The following is an 18,139-nucleotide window of genomic DNA, read 5'->3' as shown; positions in this document are numbered from 1 at the left end:
ACGGGGCAACTTAGGAAACAGTGACCATAAGTCAATTAGTTTCAGTATCAATCATAGAAATAGGAAACACAAGGGTAATATAGGGTAGGGCTGAAACAACTAATCGACTAAATCGATAATAATCGATAATGACAATCGTTGTCAACGATTGTCATTATCGATTAGTTGCTCCGTCGATTAGTTGTGCTGCATTCCTGACATTCCTAACTTTCCCCGACTGTCAGGGAGCTCCGTCTGCTCTGTGAAGCTGCAGTGTGCACTCACTGTCTGTCTCACAGCTCTGCACTTCCGTGACCTCCCTCCTCCCCCCTCTGGGGCCTTCTTGCTGAGTCAGCGAGGGAGTGAGTCATATCGAGCTGAGGGAGAAGCAGAAAAACGTGAGTGCCGAGCTTAGTGTTATGGTGTCCATTGATTCCATGCAATGCAGCCCGCCAAAAATAGAATAAAAGCTTATCCAGATAAAAGAGTTAATATTCCTTATAAAGTGCAATATTATAATAGAAAAATAAATGAATAAAAACGTCCATATAGCACATAAAGGGGGTCTTTCTATGCTCCCCATTTCATATCTATGGCTGATATGGACGTTTTTATTCACTTATTTTTCTATTATAATATTGCACTTTATAAGGAATATTAACTCTTTTATCTAGATAAGCATTTATTATATTATTTACAGTATATAGCAGCTTAATTAAAAAAAAAAAAAAAAAAAGTTTTGGTATTAGTGCTGGTTCACATTTGTGCGGTTTGCGAGATTGCATGTAATTCGGAGCGCACTGCTCCTAAATTACATGCGATCTCATGTGTGGATGAGAGTTCAGCCATACACTTTGTATGGCTGAATTTGCAACGCATCCGCAGCAAACTCGCACAGGAGGCTTTTTTTGAGCCGCCTCAGAATCGGATCACACAGTGGTTCACATTTGTGCGATCCGATCCTGTGCAAACTTGCAGATCGCACTGCAATATGCGATCGCAACTGGGGGTGTCGTTAACTTTTAATTGACACCCCCTGCGTATCGCATATGGCAGTGTGAACTGCCAGCTGTGCGGATGCGATGGCCTTAGGCTCAGTTCACATTTGTGCGATGCGGGAACGCTGCAAATATGCAGCGTGTTCCCGCATCGCATCCGCACATCTGGCAGTTCACACTGCCATATGCGATACGCAGGGGGTGTCAATTAAAAGTTAACGACACCCCCAGTTACGATTGCATATTGCAGTGCCATCTGACAGTTCGCACAGAATCGGATTGCACAAGTGTAAACCACTGTGCGATCCGATTCTGAGGCGGCTCAAAAAAAGCCTCATGTGCGAGTTTGCTGCGGATGCGCTGCGAATTCAGCCATACAAAGTGTATGGCTGAACTCGCATCCACACATGAGATCGCATGTAATTTAGGAGCAGTGCGCTCCGAATTACATGCAATCTCGCAAACCGCACAAGTGTGAACCGGCACTAACACTCTGTTTGTTCATTATTATTTTAAATAAGTGAAAAAAAAGGCATATTGAGCTTTTTTATGATTTTATCCGATTAATCGATTAATCGAAAAAATAATCGTCAACTAATCGATTATTAAAATAATCGTTAGTTGCAGCCCTACACTGAATTTCAAAAGAGCCAATTTCCCAAAACTGCGCTCTCTGCTAGAAAATATCAAATGGGATAGAACCCTGGGAACAAAGAACACGGAGGAAAAATGGGAGTGCTTCAAGAGCATACTAAACAAAGGGATTGGCCAGTGCATTCCAAAGGGAAATACATTTAAAAGAGCAAAACTTAACCCTGGGTGGCTAAACTCTATCATAAAAATGCATATTAAAACTAAAGAAAGGCCTTCAAAAAATACAAGACTGAGGGGCCATTGGCAACATTCAAGCATTACAAAGAGTGTAATAAGAAATGTAAAGACGAAATCCAGGCGGCTAGAATAGAACACGAGAGACTTATAGCGGAAGAGAGTAAAAAGAACCCCAAGTATATAAATAGTAAGAAAGCAAGGCCAGAACACATTGGCCCCATAAAAGACGACAAAGGAAATATGGCCACAGAGGACAGAGAAAAGGCGGAAGTATGAAATAATTTCTTCTCTTCAGTCTTCACAAAAGAATCGGGGGGCTACACTAACTCTAATGCTAAACTAAATAATACACCTCAGGAAATACCGCCATGGCTAACAGAAGATAGACTTAGAACTAAACTAGAGAAACTTAACATAAATAAATCACCGGGACCGGATGGCTTGCACCTGAGGGTTCTTATAAAAATATACCAATATTTAAAAAAAGCGGATCTGAACATAATAATGGGGTGGGCAACTGCATGGCAGATGAGGTTTAATGTTGAAAAATGTAAAGTAATGCAGTTGGGCATCAGAAACATGAAAGCAAGCTATTCACTGGGGGGGGGGACTCTGGGTGAGTCTAGGATGGAAAAGGACCTGGGGGTACTGGTAGACAACAGGCTTGGCAGTGGCATGCAATGCCAAGCCGCTGCAAGCAAAGCCAACAGAATATTAGCATGTATAAAAAAGGGGATTCACTCCAGAAATAAAGAGATTATTCTCCCACTCTACAAGACTCTGGTCCGGCCACATCTGGAGTATGCTGTCCAGTTCTGGGCACCGGTCCTCAGGAAGGATGTTCTGGAACTGGAGAGAGTCCAGAGAAGGGCAACAAAAATAATTAGGGGAATGGAGAACATCGGCTATGAGGAAAGACTACAAGCACTGAACTTATTCTCTCTGGAGAAGAGACGATTGAGGGGGGATATGAAATAAATGTAGAAATACTGTACTGGCGACCCTAGCATAAGAAACAAACTTTTCAGAGAAAGGGAATACAATAAGACACGTGGCCACTCACTAAAACTAGAGGAAAAAGGTTTACCCTTAAAATACGTAAGGGGTTCTTCACTGTCAGGGCAGTAAGGATGTGGAATTCTCTTCCATAAGCAGTCGTATCAGCAGGGAGCATTGATAGTTTAAAAAAACTATTAGATGGGCACCTTAAAGACCACAACATACAGGGTCATACAATGCACGGTTAACAGCAAACACAAGCACATCATAGGTTGAACTGGATGGACTGATGTCTTTTTTCAACCTCACAAACTATGTAACCCTGAGGCTCCATAAGGAAAGGAAGAACCTTGCAGTACAAAAATGATCTCTTGGAGCCACTAAAGGATACCCTCAATGCTCAGGGTACCTATTAGCAGAGAGAGAGAGATAACAGGGACCCCCAAAAACTCACCCTACCAAGTGGAGGAGCGCCGTGAAATCGAACCCAGCATCATCATGGACGCTATCCCTGTTCATCTGTCCCGGGTACAGGAAGAGGAAACTAAGGGGGAAGAGGAGGAGCTTTGTCATCCTCACGAGGCTTCAGCTGTCTCCAGAATTTCTCAGACTAAGGGAAAATGGCCTCCCTGACATCATCCAGCTAAATAAACAGGGCCACCAACTGGAGAACAGCCAGACTAAGGGAAAATGGCCACCATCAGCTACAAACACTGAAACATGCTGCCAAGATATTTCCTGCACACTCTGCAACAGTGCACCCTCTGCAAGGGGACCCCCAAAAGGTAGGACACATGTTTAGGGGAGACTCCACAATGCACTCTGCACCGGTCTCTGCACTGGGACCCCCCTGCACTATACCCACACTGCAAACAGCAAGGCATGCACCTAGGGGTCTCCTACACTGGCACCCCTCTAGACTATCAAGGTGGAGGACACACTATCCCAGGACCCTTACAGAGTGGGGATAGTGGGGGGAGACCCCAGGGGTCTCTGTAACATTCTCTGCCCTGGGACCCCCACCAGACTCTAGGTCCAAATGGGGGGAAAGGGAGTGTGGGAAGCCCAGCTCAGTGAGGGATTGAAGAATGGGAGGAGGGAACCTGCAGGCAGGTCCGACCGTCCCTGGAAGTTACCCGCATTAACCCCAAAGAAACCACCAAAATAGGAGAGGGGGGGACCGTACTTACCCTTCCATAAGGCGGGTAACGCTCCAGACAGAACTCCTCGCCACCGAAGTAGGGGAGCTGTCGGCCAAAGGAACGCTGCGACTCAGAACCAAGCCTGGTCGTATGCAACCCTGCAAGATGTTTAACTCGCGGGCCAGCCTCTGTCGCGGCTGACCTAGCGCGTAGCTGTGGGTCTGCATGCACTCGCAGGCTTGGCTGGGGGACCAATGGATCTAGATTATCCAGCCCATCACCCAGCACAGCAGTTGATTGTAGATTTCCCGAGAGGAAAACAAAAAGATGTAAGGAAGGAGAAAAATGCTAGGAACAGAGATCCCAGCTGGGAGCCTAGGTCCTTACTCCTGACTAGACAGATTAAAACGTATTACCTAGAGCAGAGAGGGGGGTTATATACCATCTGAGGGATGGCCCATGGGTGTAGCCAGGTGTTTTTTGTTCTGCCTAGTCCTACTCCTGGAGGAGGCAAAATAACTGGAAATCCTTTTCTCTTAAGTTCATTGATGGACGCAGTGCTCTCTGATTCATATCAGTGGGGTAATACTGTCCCCTACAGGAGTAGGACACTAGGCAGAAAAAAGTTCTGGCTACGCCTATGGGCAGTCCCGGAGGGTACACCCTCTCTCTTCCTGCAAAGGATGTCAGTTTTTTATCAAAGCAGTGTCAGAAAAGAAACACCAACCCAACTCAAAATAAAGGGGCGGGTACTGCGTCCGTCAATGAACTTAAGAGAAAAGGATTTTACGGTAAGTCAAAAATCCAGTTTTCTCTTTCGTTCATTGACGGACACAGTGTTCTCTGATTCATATCAGTAGGGACGTGCCAAAGCAGTGCCATAAAATGAGGGGAGGGAACAGCAGAAAAGAACAAGTCCCGAAAGGCCAAACATAGCCAACCAGGCAACATAGGACTCATCAGAACAAAAGAGGAGGCCCACCTGAAAACAAACAGTAAACACCCTCAAGGAAGGCCATAACAGCAGCCAGCAAAAAACCTTGCGGCTGAAAAGAGGCATCTGCAGATGCCAGCATATCCACCTTATAAAACGTGGTAAAGGTGAGAACAAACGACCAGGTAGTTGTCTTGTAACCCAAAGCACAGATGCCTGTATGGCAAAAAAGCCCAGGAAGCACTAGGCGCCCGAGTAGAAAGCGCCGAAACAGGGAAAGGTAGGATCTGACCCATAATTGAAGAAGCCTGCACCACGACTGTCAGATCCACCTGGAATTAGTCGCAGCAGACGCCGGCAGCCCTGTTCTTGGGCCATCGGTGAGCACAGAAAGCAAACCTGACTACGGGAAGACGCAGTAGTCGCCAAGTACCCCTCGAGTGCCCAACTCCATCCATCCAGAGTATTTAAAATAAAATAAAATTCAGCGCTGAACATATAAATATAGAAAGAATGGACTAGCAGCTGACACTCAAGGGCAACCTGAAAAACCTTAGACATACATAAGAAATAATAGTGCAGCGCAATCCTATATATAACAACCACCAATATGATGACATTCAATAATAAATATAAATAGAATACCATATATACTCGAGTATAAGTCGACCCGAATATAAGCCGAGGCCCCTAATTTTACCACAAAAAAGTGCAAAAACTTATTGACTCGAGTATAAGCCTAGGGTGGGAAATGCAGCAGCTACCGGACCCAACTGGACCACCACAAGACACAAAACAGGGGCTGCGGGCATGGTACAGGATATGGACAAGGTCATGATAAGGGCATGGCACAGGACATGGTACAGGCATGGCACAGATGATGGTATAGGCATGGCACAGGTGATGGTACAGGCATGGCACAGGTGATGGTACAGGCATGGCACAGGTGATGGTACAGGCATGGCACAGGTCATGATACAGGCATGGCACAGGTCATGATACAGGCATGGCACAGGTCATGGTACAGGTGATGGTATAGGCATGGCTCAGGTGATGGTATAGGCATGGTATAGGCATGGCACAGGTCATGGTACAGGCATGGCACAGAATGTACAGGCATGGCACAGTATGCACAGGCATGGCACAGGAGATGCAGTGCTGCGGGCATGGTACAGGAGAATGTCCTGTACCATGCCCCCAGCACTGCATGAGGAAATACAGGGGCTGCGGAGGAGTCTCACTTACCTGTCGGTGAGGCGCCTTCGATTAAAAAAATTTGCGCCGCCCGGCGCCAATACGTCACCGCGAATGCTCGGGAAAGCCTGTACACGTTTGGCTATTCCCAGGCATGCGGCGCATGCGCGGTGACAAGCCGGCGCCGGGCGGCGCCAATTTTAAAAAGACAGTGACTCGAGTATAAGCCGAGGGGGGCTTTTTCAGCATGAAAAAACATGCTGAAAAACTTGGCTTATACTCACGTATATACGGTAGTATAAAAAATAGTCCAAAGTGCAGAGCCAGATAACCGTGGAGGAGAAAATCCTTTGATGCAGATAAAGGAAATGAGAGCCCAAACAGACTGGTGAACACTCAATACAGTGTGCCTTCTTAGTACTCAAAAGTTCCCACCATCAGGCATTCTCTGCCTCTAACCTTATGGCAAAGACCCTGCAGGGTCAGACAGCTTATCTCATCTACTCTCAGGGGACACAGCTTCAAAAGGAATCAGTATACAAGCTATACGAGATCCTCTCAGCAAGATGCCATAGCAGATCAGTATATAAATTCCAGAACAACTCCTCTTCTCTTCCCTTTCCTGTAACAAATATCCCTCAGTCAGTTAAACCGCTGGCGGGAAAGGGAAGAGAAGAGGAGTTGTTCCGGAATTAATATACTGATCTGCTATGGCATCTTACTGAGAGGATCTCGTGTAGCTTGTATACTGATTCCTTTGGAAGCTGTGTCCCCTGAGAGTAGATGAGATAAGCTGTCTGACCCTGCAGGGTCTTTGCCATAAGGTGAGAGGCAGAGAATGCCTGATGGTGGGAACTTTTGAGCACTAAGAAGGCACACTGTATTGAGTGTTCACCAGTCTGTTTGGGCTCTCATTTCCATCATCTACATCAAAGGATTTTCTCCTCCACGGTTATCTGGCTCTGCGTTTTGGACTATTTTTATATTATTCTATTTATATTTATCATTGAATATTGGTGGTTGGTATATATAGGATTGCGCTGCACTATTATTTCTTATGTCCATCCAGAGTATGCAGCGCACATTCCATAGGATGAGGGGGCTTAGGACACAAGATGGCAACACAATGGCCTCGTGCAAGTGAACACTAGAACCCACCTTTGGAGGAAAGGGCGAATCCTGACGAAGTACCACCTGGCCCCATGAACCAACATATAGGGAGAATGACAGGACAATGACGCCAGTGCCAACACCCTGCGTGCAGAGTGACAGCAACCAAGAAGGCCACCTTCTGTAATAAGGTAGGCAGGGGATACCTGCGATACTCGCAAAAGGAGGGTCTTGAAGAACTGACTGCCCCAAACCAAGGTCCCCAGTTCACCGGAAGAACCAAGTCGCAACTGGAAGAAGTTACGCACCAGGGAACGGGAGGGCCAACGGCCTGTGGAGGAAAAATTACCAAAGCCGAAACCTGACCCTTGACAGTACTCAAGGCCAACTTTTGATCAACTCCCCATTGAAGTAAGAGTGAGACCAAAACGTCTTTCAGGACAGCACCTTGAGAGGATAAACGAGACTTCCTAATAAGGGAGGGACAGCAGCCTGAAGGACCTTTCTGACAAAATCTTTTTTTGAGTATAATGGACAAGAAAGGCTTATTAACTGATGGTGCGTGGTCTCTCTGGGAATACTCCTAAGGTGGCCACCCGCACCTTAAGTGTACTACCTGCCAGACCTTTGTCTGAACCATTCTGCAGGAATCCCAACACTGACACAATTTCTTCCAAGGTCCGATTCGTTGAATGACACCAAGCATTGTAGACTTTCCAAACCTTAGCGTAAATACCCCTAGTAACTTTCTTCCTACTAGAAAGCCCTAGTTACTTTCTTCCAACTAGAAAGCAAAGTGGTCACTAGGGGTTCTGAGAATCTTCTATTCCTCAATAGCTGCTCCTCAGATACCAGGCGGTGAGGTTTAGCCTGGCTACATCTGGGTGACATACTGGGCCTTGAAGCAGCAAATCCTGTTGAAGAGGAAGCTTCCAAAATGGTTTGACTGACATCTGTAGAATGGTGGAGAACCAAGCTCTCTTTGGCCAGGATGGGGCAATCAGAATTACCGGCACGCTTTCTTTCTATATTTTCCTTAACACCAGCGGAATTACCTGAAAAGGGGGAAAAGCATAACTCAGGAGAAATTTTCAAGGATGCAGCTAAGGCATCTATCCCCAGGGAACCGTCGCCTCAGTGGAGAGAAAAGAAATGAGGGAGCTGTGCATTTTCTCTTGACGCAAAGAGGTCCACCTGTGAATGCCCCCAAGTCCTTGTGATTAATGCAAAGATTACTGGACTCAGGCTCCAATCTGCTTCCTGAATCTTCCATCTGCTCAAAAAATCTGCCACCTCGTTTAACGTGCCTTTGAGATGGACCGCTGATAAAGAAACCAAGTGATTTTCTGCCCACTCCAGGATTTCGGTTGACAGCAACTGAAGGGCCCTGTTTCTCGTGCCTTCCTGTTTGTTTAGGTAAGCCACGGCAGTGCTGTTGTCTGAAATAATCTGCACATGGGACCCATGGAGGTTTGAAGAGAAGGCAGCCAAAGCCAAAGAGACTGCCTTTAACTCTCTCCAGTTTGAGGACTTCATTGCCTTGGCTTGAGACCAAACTCCTTGTGCCATTTTCTGATCCCAATGGGCTCCCCCATCCCCACATGCTAGCATCTGCTGTCACTCTTCTTTCGACCGGAAAGGTCCATAGTAAGCCCTCTGACAAAGCTGATTGATTTCTACGCCACCAAAGGGTCCTTTAGACCCTGGTGGGGATCTTTACCTTTGTTTCTAGGGTTTTTGGACTGTGATCCCAAATCTTCAGCAGGAAACTTTGGAGTGGCCTGAAATGGAGCCTTGCCCATTGAATGGCTGCCATAGTTGAGGTTAGGGTTACTAGGGCTGACATAACCCTTCTGACTGACATCTACTAATTTGCCTGTAGCATAGCAACTACATTCTGGATTTTGTTGTTCTTTATTCTATTGAATTTATCTGGTAACCCAGAAACTGTACTAACTGAGCTGGAGTGAAATATGACTTTTGAAGTTTCACAATGCAACCCAGGGTTTCCAAGTGACTGCGGGCTTTGCCCAGCTCTTTTTTGCAATCTGGAAGGAGCAAAGAAAATGAGGTTGTTCAGGTATCTGATTACTGAGACTCCTTGAAGGCTGAGAGGAGCAAGGCCTTCTGCCATTACCTTTGTAAAGATCAGAGGGGCAAATATTAGAGATAGAGGACTTCCTTCCCCATATCCACAACCAACCTCAGGAACTTTTGGGACTGAGGGGCTATGGGAATATGTAGATAAACATTTCTTAAGTCGATCGATGCCATGAAGAATCCTTTGGTCAACAGATTCCTGACTGTGAAGATAGAGTCCATACAAAATCTTCTTTACAGGACTGACCTGTTCAATGGTTTTAGGTTGAGGATGAGTCGAAAACTCCAGGATGGCTTCCTTACCAGAAAAATATGGGAATATAATCCCTGTTGTTGTTCTTCTGATGATACTCGACTCACAACCCACTGATGCATCAGGTCCTTTAAGAGGTCTTTCATAGCCTTTCATTTTCTTTTGTTGTGTTCTTTGGAAGGTTTGTGACAAAATATCTTTCTGAGGGAGGATTCGAAAATTTTATTTGGTAACCCTGGGACAGCATGGCTAGAAAATATTGATTTCCTGTCATAGTGCCCAGTGGGGGAGGAATTTTTGCATTATTCCTCCCACAGGCAACAAATCCTCATTGTGATCTGTTGGCTGATGTAGGAGAATGGAAAAGGACGCTTCCTTCTCCTCTAGACCTCTGCGCCAACCAATTCTTCCTTTTCCCCTGGAGCTTGCTATCTTGCTCCTGAGCCCTTTAAGGTTAAAAAAAGTAGTATGGCTGGCGGTTTTTCTTTTTAGCAGGTAATCTCTTTTTGTCGGCTGTCCTGTCTAAAACCAAGTCTAAATCAGGACCGAACAGCAGATCCCCCCTAAACGGAATACCACAAAGCTTGCTTTTGGATGCCGCATCACCTGGCCAGGTCTTCAACCACAAAGCTCTTCTGGATGCGTTAGTTAGGGCTGCAGATCTTGCTGTCATCCTTACAGATTCTGCTGATGCATCCGCAATGTAGGCTACGGCCACTGAGAGAGGAAAAAGAATCAAGGATCGCCGCCCCTCATAAGTCATCACTATTGGGTATTGACTTCCGTTCCGCAGAAGTAGCTAGGCATAAGACTTAGTTAAAAGACAAAAGCATTTAGCATAGACACACCCTTGGGGGCTGTCCCACTGGTCAATACCCCCCTGCAGTAATCCCTCCCAACTCAGTTTGGTAGAATAGCAGTAGGTGTACAAGAAAAAAACCCAAAAGAGGGGCGGGAGCGGCGAATGTCGGAGGACTCAGAGAAAACTGGATTTTTGACTTACCGTAAAATACTTTTCTCTTAAGCTCATTAACAGACGCAGAATCCATATCTTGATATCCATAGGGTTATACTGCCCCCTACAGGAGTAGGACACTAGACAGGAAAAAAGTTCTGGCCACACCTATGGGCAGTCCCAGGGGGTATATCCTCTCTCTCCCTGCTATAGGATGTCAGTTATGTAACAAAGCAGTGTCAGAGACTCATACCAACCCAACTCAAAAATAGAGGGGCGGGTACTGCGTCTGTCAATGAGCTTAAGAGAAAAGGATTTTACGGTAAGTCAAAAATCCAGTTTTCTCTGTCGCTCATTGACAGATGCAGAATCCATATCTTGATATTTATAGGGAAGTCCCAAAGCAGTGCCATAAATGAGGGGTGGAATAACAGAAATAAAATCCAATCCAGAAGGCCAAAACAGAGCCAACCAGAAGAACAGAGGACTCATCGAAACAAGAAGATGAGACCCACCTGAAAAAACAAAACCCCAGAGGTAGACCAAAGGTCCCCTCAAACAGCAGCCTGCAAAACCTTGCGGCCAAAAGAGGCATCCGCCGATGCCAGCACATCAACCTTATAAAATTTTGTAAAGGTATGAACCGACGACCAGGTAGCCGCCTTGCAAACCTGAAGCACCGACGCCTGATGACGGAAGGCCCAGGAAGCACTAAGAGCCCGAGTAGAGTGCGCCTTAACAGGCAACAGAGGAACCCGACCCTTAATAGAATAAGCCTGCACCACTGTCTGTCCGATCCATCTGGAGATAGTCGTGGCAGACGCAGGCAACCCCTTTCTAGGGCCATCCGTGATCACAAAAAGTGAATCAGCCTTACGAAAAGAGTCAGTAGTAGCCAAGTACACCCTGATCGCCCGAACCACATCCAAGGAGTGTAACGCAAACTCCCGAGGATGACTGGGCTTAGGACACAGGGAAGGTAACACAATATCCTCATTCAAGTGAAAGTCGGAAACCACCTTAGGAAGGAAGGATGGATTCGGACGAAGAACCACCTTATCCCTATGAACCACCAGATAGGGGGAACGACAGGACAACGCAGCCAGTTCCGACAACCTGCGTGCAGAAGTGATAGCCACCAAAAAGGCCACCTTCTGGGATAAGGTAAGCAAGGGAATCTCCCTAATATTTTCAAAGGGAGGTTTCTGGAGAACCGACAACACCAAATTAAGATCCCAGGGCGGCAAGGGTGCGCGCACCGGAGGAGCCAGGTGCCGCACCACCTGGATGAAATTCCGCACCAAAGAAAGAGTAGCCTCTGGAAGAAGATCGCCAATGCTGAAACCTGACCCTTGATAGTGCTCAAGGCCAGCTTCTGCTCAACCCCCCGTTGCAGGAAGGCCAATATCCGAGCCACCGAGTAAGAACGTGGAGGAACCCCGAGGGATTCACACCACGCGATATAAGACTTCCATGTGCGATGATAGATCTTTCTGGAAGTCGCTTTCCTCGCTTTAATCAGAGTAGGAATAACTGAAACAGACAAACCCCTTGTCCTTCAGCACCTGGCTCTCAACAGCCAAGCCGTCAAAGCCAGGGATCGTAAAGCAGGATGGAAGATCGGTCCCTGAGACAGCAGATCCTCCCTGAGAGGAAGTAGCCAAGGAGCGTCCGTGACCAGCCTGACCAAGTCAGCGTACCAGGCCCAACGAGGCCAGTCCGGAGCCACAAGGATGACTGGAATTCCCTCCGCCTCTATCCTGCGAAGAAGTTTCGGCAGCAATTTGAGAGGAGGAAAGGCCTACAGCAGCTGATACTGCCCCCACGGAGTAACCAGCGCGTCTGCGGCGTCCGCCAGAGGATCGCGTGAGCAGGCTACAAACCTCTGCACCTTCCTGTTGAGTCGAGATGCCGACAGATCCAAGTCCGGGGTGCCCCAATGAAGGCACAACTGGTGAAACACCTCTAGATGAAGAGACCATTCCCCTTGATCCAAGATCTGACGGCTGAGAAAGTCCGCCTGTCAATTTTCCACGCCCGGAATGTGAACTGCATAAAGAGCCGGAACCGTTCCGCCCAACGAAGAAAGCCGGTCACTTCCGCGGCCACCAGAACACTCTTGGTGCCCCCTTGGTGATTGACATAAGCCACGACCGTGGCATTGTCCGACTGAATCCGAACCAGGCAGCCCCGAAGATGTTCGGTCCAGTGAACCAGGCAAAACCTGATCGCTCTCAGTTCCAACACATTTATCGGCAACCTGGATTCTTCCAGGGACCAGAGCCCCTGAGCAGACAGCCTGCCGAGAATCCCTCCCCACCCGGATAGACTGGCATCCGTGGTGACAATCGTCCAATAGATCGGAAGAAAGGACTTCCCCTGACTGAGCATCGGAGACCGAAGCCACCAAACCAGAGACTCCCTGGTCCGCTCGCTCAGCCGGATCCGATTGTCCAGGGAATCTGGATTCCGGTTCCATTTGAGAAGAACCTCCTTTTGGAGAGTCCGCGTATAAAACTGAGCCTGCGGAGACTCCGCACAGAGGAGGAGGTCGTCCGGGTAGCCCAGAACCGATATGCCCCGCCGCCGCAACAGCGCCAGAACTGGGGCCAAAACCTTTGTGAAAACCCGGGGAGCAGAGGCGAGACCAAAGGGTAACGCCACAAAATGATAATGGTCCTCTCCCACAGCAAAGCGCAGAAACCGCTGGTGTCCTGCGTAAATGGGAACGTGAAGATAGGCATCCTTGATGTCTATGGACGCCAGAAAATCCCCCTGATGCAGGGAGGCCACCACTGTGCGAATGGACTCCACTCCTTGCTGCATCAAGTCCTGCACTGCCCACAACAGAGCCGTTAGGCGATCCGGGGACAGTCGCATATTGGAAGGGAAGAACCGCACCGGTGGAAGCGATCGAAACTCGATCTTGTATCCCGACCGTATGACCTTGTGAACCCATTTGTCTTGAATCCTGGAGAGCCACGGGGCCGGGAACAATCGAAGACGCCCCCCCCCCACCCCCACCCCTGATATGGGTGGGGGCGCACCTTCAGGCTGAAGCGGTCTTATCCGTATTTTTGCTTACCAGACCAGGGTCTCTTGAAACCCCCCGGGGGGGTTTTGGAGGGCTTCGCCTTGTCGCCCGCCCCGGAGGAGCGAAAAAAACTTCTTGTGAGCTGAAAAGGAAGGTCCCTGTCTGCAACGAGGTTTCTTACCCTTATTAGCCTGTGATAGAAAGGTGCTCTTGCCCCCAGTGAGATCCTTGATAATCTCATCCAAGGTAGCACCAAACAAGCGATCCCCTTGAAAAGGGAGATCAGTCAAGGCTTTTTTGGAAGCCTGATCCGCCGACCAGCACTTCAACCATAGCATGCGCCCGAGGACCACCGCCGAGATTGACACACACCCCAGCAATGGAGCAGCATCCAGCGCGGCGTCACAAACAAACTGTAGCCCCTGCACCATTTGCTCCAGCAACTCCGCCACAGCAGGGGGGAGACTTCTCCCCTCCAGGTCATGGAGTAACAGCTTGGCCCATTCCGTCAACGTCTGCGAAACCAGAGCAATGGTAAACACTGGCCTCAAGGCCAACCCTGCCAGGGAGAATATGGAACGGGACACAGATTCCGCCCTACGATCAACTGGATCCCGAAAGGACGGGGAATCCTCCAACGGGATAACAGTAGCCATATTTAGTCTGGAAACCGGCGGATCCACCGAAGGTGGCACCGTCCATTTTTTAAGGAGGGACTCTTCAAACTGGTAGCGCCTAGCAATCCGTTTGGGCATCCCAGGGGGTCGTTTTGGACGGACCCACTCCTTCTTAATGATATCATCAAAGCATTTGGGAAAGGGAAACACCTTCGCCACCCTGGAGGGCTTGCGAGTGTCAAAGGCAACTTCCGTATGAGCTGCATCCTCAGGTGCAACCTCCAGTTTTAGGGTCTCCCGGACAGACACAATCAGTGCGTCCACCAGTGCCTTGTCTTGCGCTATGGCGGAGGCAGAAAGGTCATCCTCACTATCAGAGGAGACGGGGCACGAGACAGGAGCCCCAGAGGAGGAACCCGCAGCAGCAGCGACTGGCTCAGGATCAGAATCTGAGGCATCAGACGAGACAGGGGTGGGCGGGGGTCGCTTTTTAGCCCCCCTTCCCTGACAGGCCACCTCCACCCGGGACACAAATGACTCCAGGACGGCAGAAAGCGCATCAATGGTGATCGGAGAATCAGAGGGCCCCGCGGCCACCTCAAGGGGATCAGCTGGGGACACATGTACAGCAGGGTCCATGGCAACACCAAGGGAACCCGTCAGCAAAGTATGACAAAATTGGAAAAAAAAAAAAAAACGTTTTTTTTTTCTTTTTTGCAAAATGTCACCCAGCGCTACAGCGCCCCTCAATGGTCAGACAGCGTGCCTCGAGACCCCCACAGAGAGAGAGAGAGAGAGACCCCCAAAAGGCTCACCACACGATGCACCAGAGTTCAAAAGGACTGCTCTCAGCGTTGTCTACATGACAAGGAAGTCCTATGGAGCGATCTTCCCGGGTCTAGGGAGGGGCTCCGCCCCCTCACACGCCCTCAGTAACTCCCACAGCTGCCCAGCTCTGCACACAAAATGAGCTGGGTGTACCAAGATGGCCGCCGCCATGAACCACACAAGGGACTAAAGGAAAATGGCGGCCCTGTGCGCTGCAGCGGGAAGGGGGGTCCCCACGCCACTAACAGACGATCGATCGGCAGGTAGGCCCTTGAAAGCCAGGAAGGAAGCCCCCCGCACAACAGCCCCCCGCAATGTCGGGACCCCCACCCCCTTAGTGGCCTGCACGAACAGCTAGCCACCCCACACAAACCTTGGGGGGGGGAGGGGGGAGAGGGACACCAAAGGGGGGGGTGCACAGGGGAACAGTTTGGTGGAAGTGCTGTTTCCTGTTGGCAAGAGGGAGGAGCCAACTCTCAAGGTGCTACCCTGAAGGACGTTAAGGGAAAAAATTATTACAATCTATGGCAATGTCAGGTATACCTGTGGATAAACAAATATTCAACATGACTAAAAATCACCAGGGAGGGGTTTGCTAACCTTAACTTCCGCTGCAGATGGTTTTATAACCATGCATCTGAAATAAGCCATTTACTTGCAGGGGACTAATCCCATCAACAAATCAGAAAGTAAATCTTACAGTTTTTTTCTGGATGGTGCTATAAGAGTAATACAGCCCTCACATGAAAATTACAATGTTTCCTAGACACACAAATACCTTAGGCAATGAGATGATTTTGCCAGGAGTAGGGGAAACCATTTAATATCTATGGATACTTATTCTCTGTATATTTTCCTATACTCTGTCTATATTCTCCTCCTTTTGATTCTGCATTGATTTCCTTATGGCTGCCAATTATAATTCTTTATTTGCCAGAATGTTAAATAAGAAGTACTGAATTCTCACTAACCTTTATGTATGACATAAAATATATAAACAGCAGAGAATTCAGTTAGTAGAAAATGGACAGGCTTCTATCAATTTTGACCATTAACCTGAAAGATATTTGGGTTTTACACATCCAAGTTCTAGACACTTCGCTAAAATCACCACTATACTATTTGTACATACCTACGACCAGCTTTTCCCTGGGCTTTTCTCTTAAACCAAGCCTCCAGCTCTGGACTTGTTAATTCAGTTGGTTTCAGATGATCTAGGGAGGTGAAATCTTTTCCTTGTTTCCACATTTCATAGCGATCAGGCTGAAGGAACTTCACAAACACATCCATAGAAATCTTGACCATGTCTTTCCGACATGTACACTAAGAGCAGAAATTTAACAGAATATGAGACATTGTAGATATCATACAAAAGAATGAATTGATAAATAAATTGAATCGTGAAAAGTGATAAAACGAATACTAAGGTATAAACAAAAAAACAAATCGAATTGCTCTACCTGTGTAGCCATTTTGCCATAGTCAATCCAGCGCAATGTGGCAAAATTTGTGGATTCTGCACAGTTGAATCCATGATTAAAACCAGCATGATATCCATATGGAAATGTTACCATAAACTCGCCAGCTTCTTGTGTTATCTACTTACAAAAATACAAAATATACATACACAAATATTAAGTAATCTGCAAATAAGAAGTCATCTGCAAAGAACAAATGTTTTATAAACGAACTCACCCGGTCAAAAGGAATCCCATATTTTTTCAAAATGGAAGGGGAAATTAGAGTCATTTTGTGTCTCAGAAAAGCATCACACCCTTGAGAACTGCCAGGGAAAAAACCTGTGGACAGAAACACCTAGTAACTAAGGGAAAGGTACAGCAATCGAAGCAGGCAGGACAAAAAAGTCTATAAGAAATTTTAAAGAAAATGTTTACAGGTTAAGTGGAGGTTTTCAGTGCTGACTTCTAATGCTGCAAATGCTAGTTGCCTGGGCTTCATGTTGACCCTCTTGCTTCAATACCTTGAGTCAGTAACCAAAAAAACACAATGCACAAATGCAGAACACTTCTGACTTTATTTTAATGTGACCATATTTTCAAAATGAAATCCAGGGACACCGTACTTTACCATGGCACTTTATTTGGGGGTGAGGCAGTGGGCAGGGATAACATCAGCCCTTTTACAAAATTGCAGGGGCTTGCCCGCCTTGAAAAAATCCAGCAAATGGATAATCTTACTACAGCTATAAAAGAACAAGAGGAGAAATACTGATCGACTTGGGGCGCTATATTTCTTCTATAAAGCTCAGACACCCTTGGCTTCCCAAACATAGGATGGACTGTATCTTGCACCTCCAAAAATCCAATTGTTGGCTTACTATTGGTTGAGCCAGATGGACTTGTGTCTTTTTTCAATCTGACTAACTATGTAACTACAGCTGAGGGGGAACCTACCTCCCTTTCACTAACATTCTCGTCTGCCTCTCTTTCCCCTTACCCTCTTTTTTTCCCTCTCTCTCACCCCGGGTGCAATAAAAACTAAAAAGAGAAAAAGTAGTTGAGAATGGTCACATCTGTCGATAAAGACTGAAGTTACCATAACCAGACCATGTGATTTATATTATTGGAATACTAAGTTCCAATATTGACAGCCCCTGTAATCTCAGTGGTTCTAATACTATTACATTACATTATTGCTTGTTACAATTGGTACTTCTTGCATACTTGTATTTGTATAATTTTAGGACTACTGCTACTCCTAAATAAAGAATTTATATAGAAAAAAAACAAATTTTGCATTCCTTTCATTAAAGGGGAAGTAAATTTTTTAACAAAAAAATTATAGACTGCACATTTTTCAGGTAAAAAAAAATGTGCATTTACCATTTGTTTTTTTGTAGGAGCCTGAAAAGAATGGCACCCTCGAAAGGCTGTTGGTCCTTGTGATTTTCCTATTCACAGAACACAGAAAATTAATGACAGAGAGCAGAGGGAGAAAAGCCCCCGCTTGCAGTCACAACGGAAGCGGGTGCATTTGAACCATGTTACAGGTTAAACCCTAAATATGGGTGTAACAGAACACAAACTATTCATTCCTCCTCCATTCATTTATTTTTTTTCCTCATCGTTCATTGACAGACACAGGTCTTTCTTATTCTTGACCAAAGGGATTTCCCAAAGCAGAGCCTCATTGAGAGGTTGGTAA

General features: G+C 47.0%; 1 protein-coding gene across 1 annotated transcript in view; it reads right to left on the bottom strand.

The window, feature by feature from the left end:
• Positions 1 to 18,139, bottom strand: part of LOC309559900 (lysine-specific demethylase 4B-like) — a 630,996-nt gene that overhangs the window by 418,862 nt on the left and 193,995 nt on the right. Inside the window, exons 6-8 of the mRNA XM_082263341.1 lie at positions 16,670 to 16,773; positions 16,435 to 16,572; positions 16,107 to 16,297 (exon numbers count right to left, since the gene is read on the bottom strand). Of these exons, the coding sequence (XP_082119467.1) occupies positions 16,107 to 16,297; positions 16,435 to 16,572; positions 16,670 to 16,773 (433 nt within the window). The remainder of the gene's footprint in view (positions 1 to 16,106; positions 16,298 to 16,434; positions 16,573 to 16,669; positions 16,774 to 18,139) is intronic.

This window comes from Pelophylax lessonae (assembly GCF_965119305.1).
Source record: "Pelophylax lessonae genome assembly, chromosome: 1".
NCBI lineage: Eukaryota > Metazoa > Chordata > Amphibia > Anura > Ranidae > Pelophylax > Pelophylax lessonae.
This window is presented reverse-complemented; position numbering and strand designations above follow the sequence as displayed.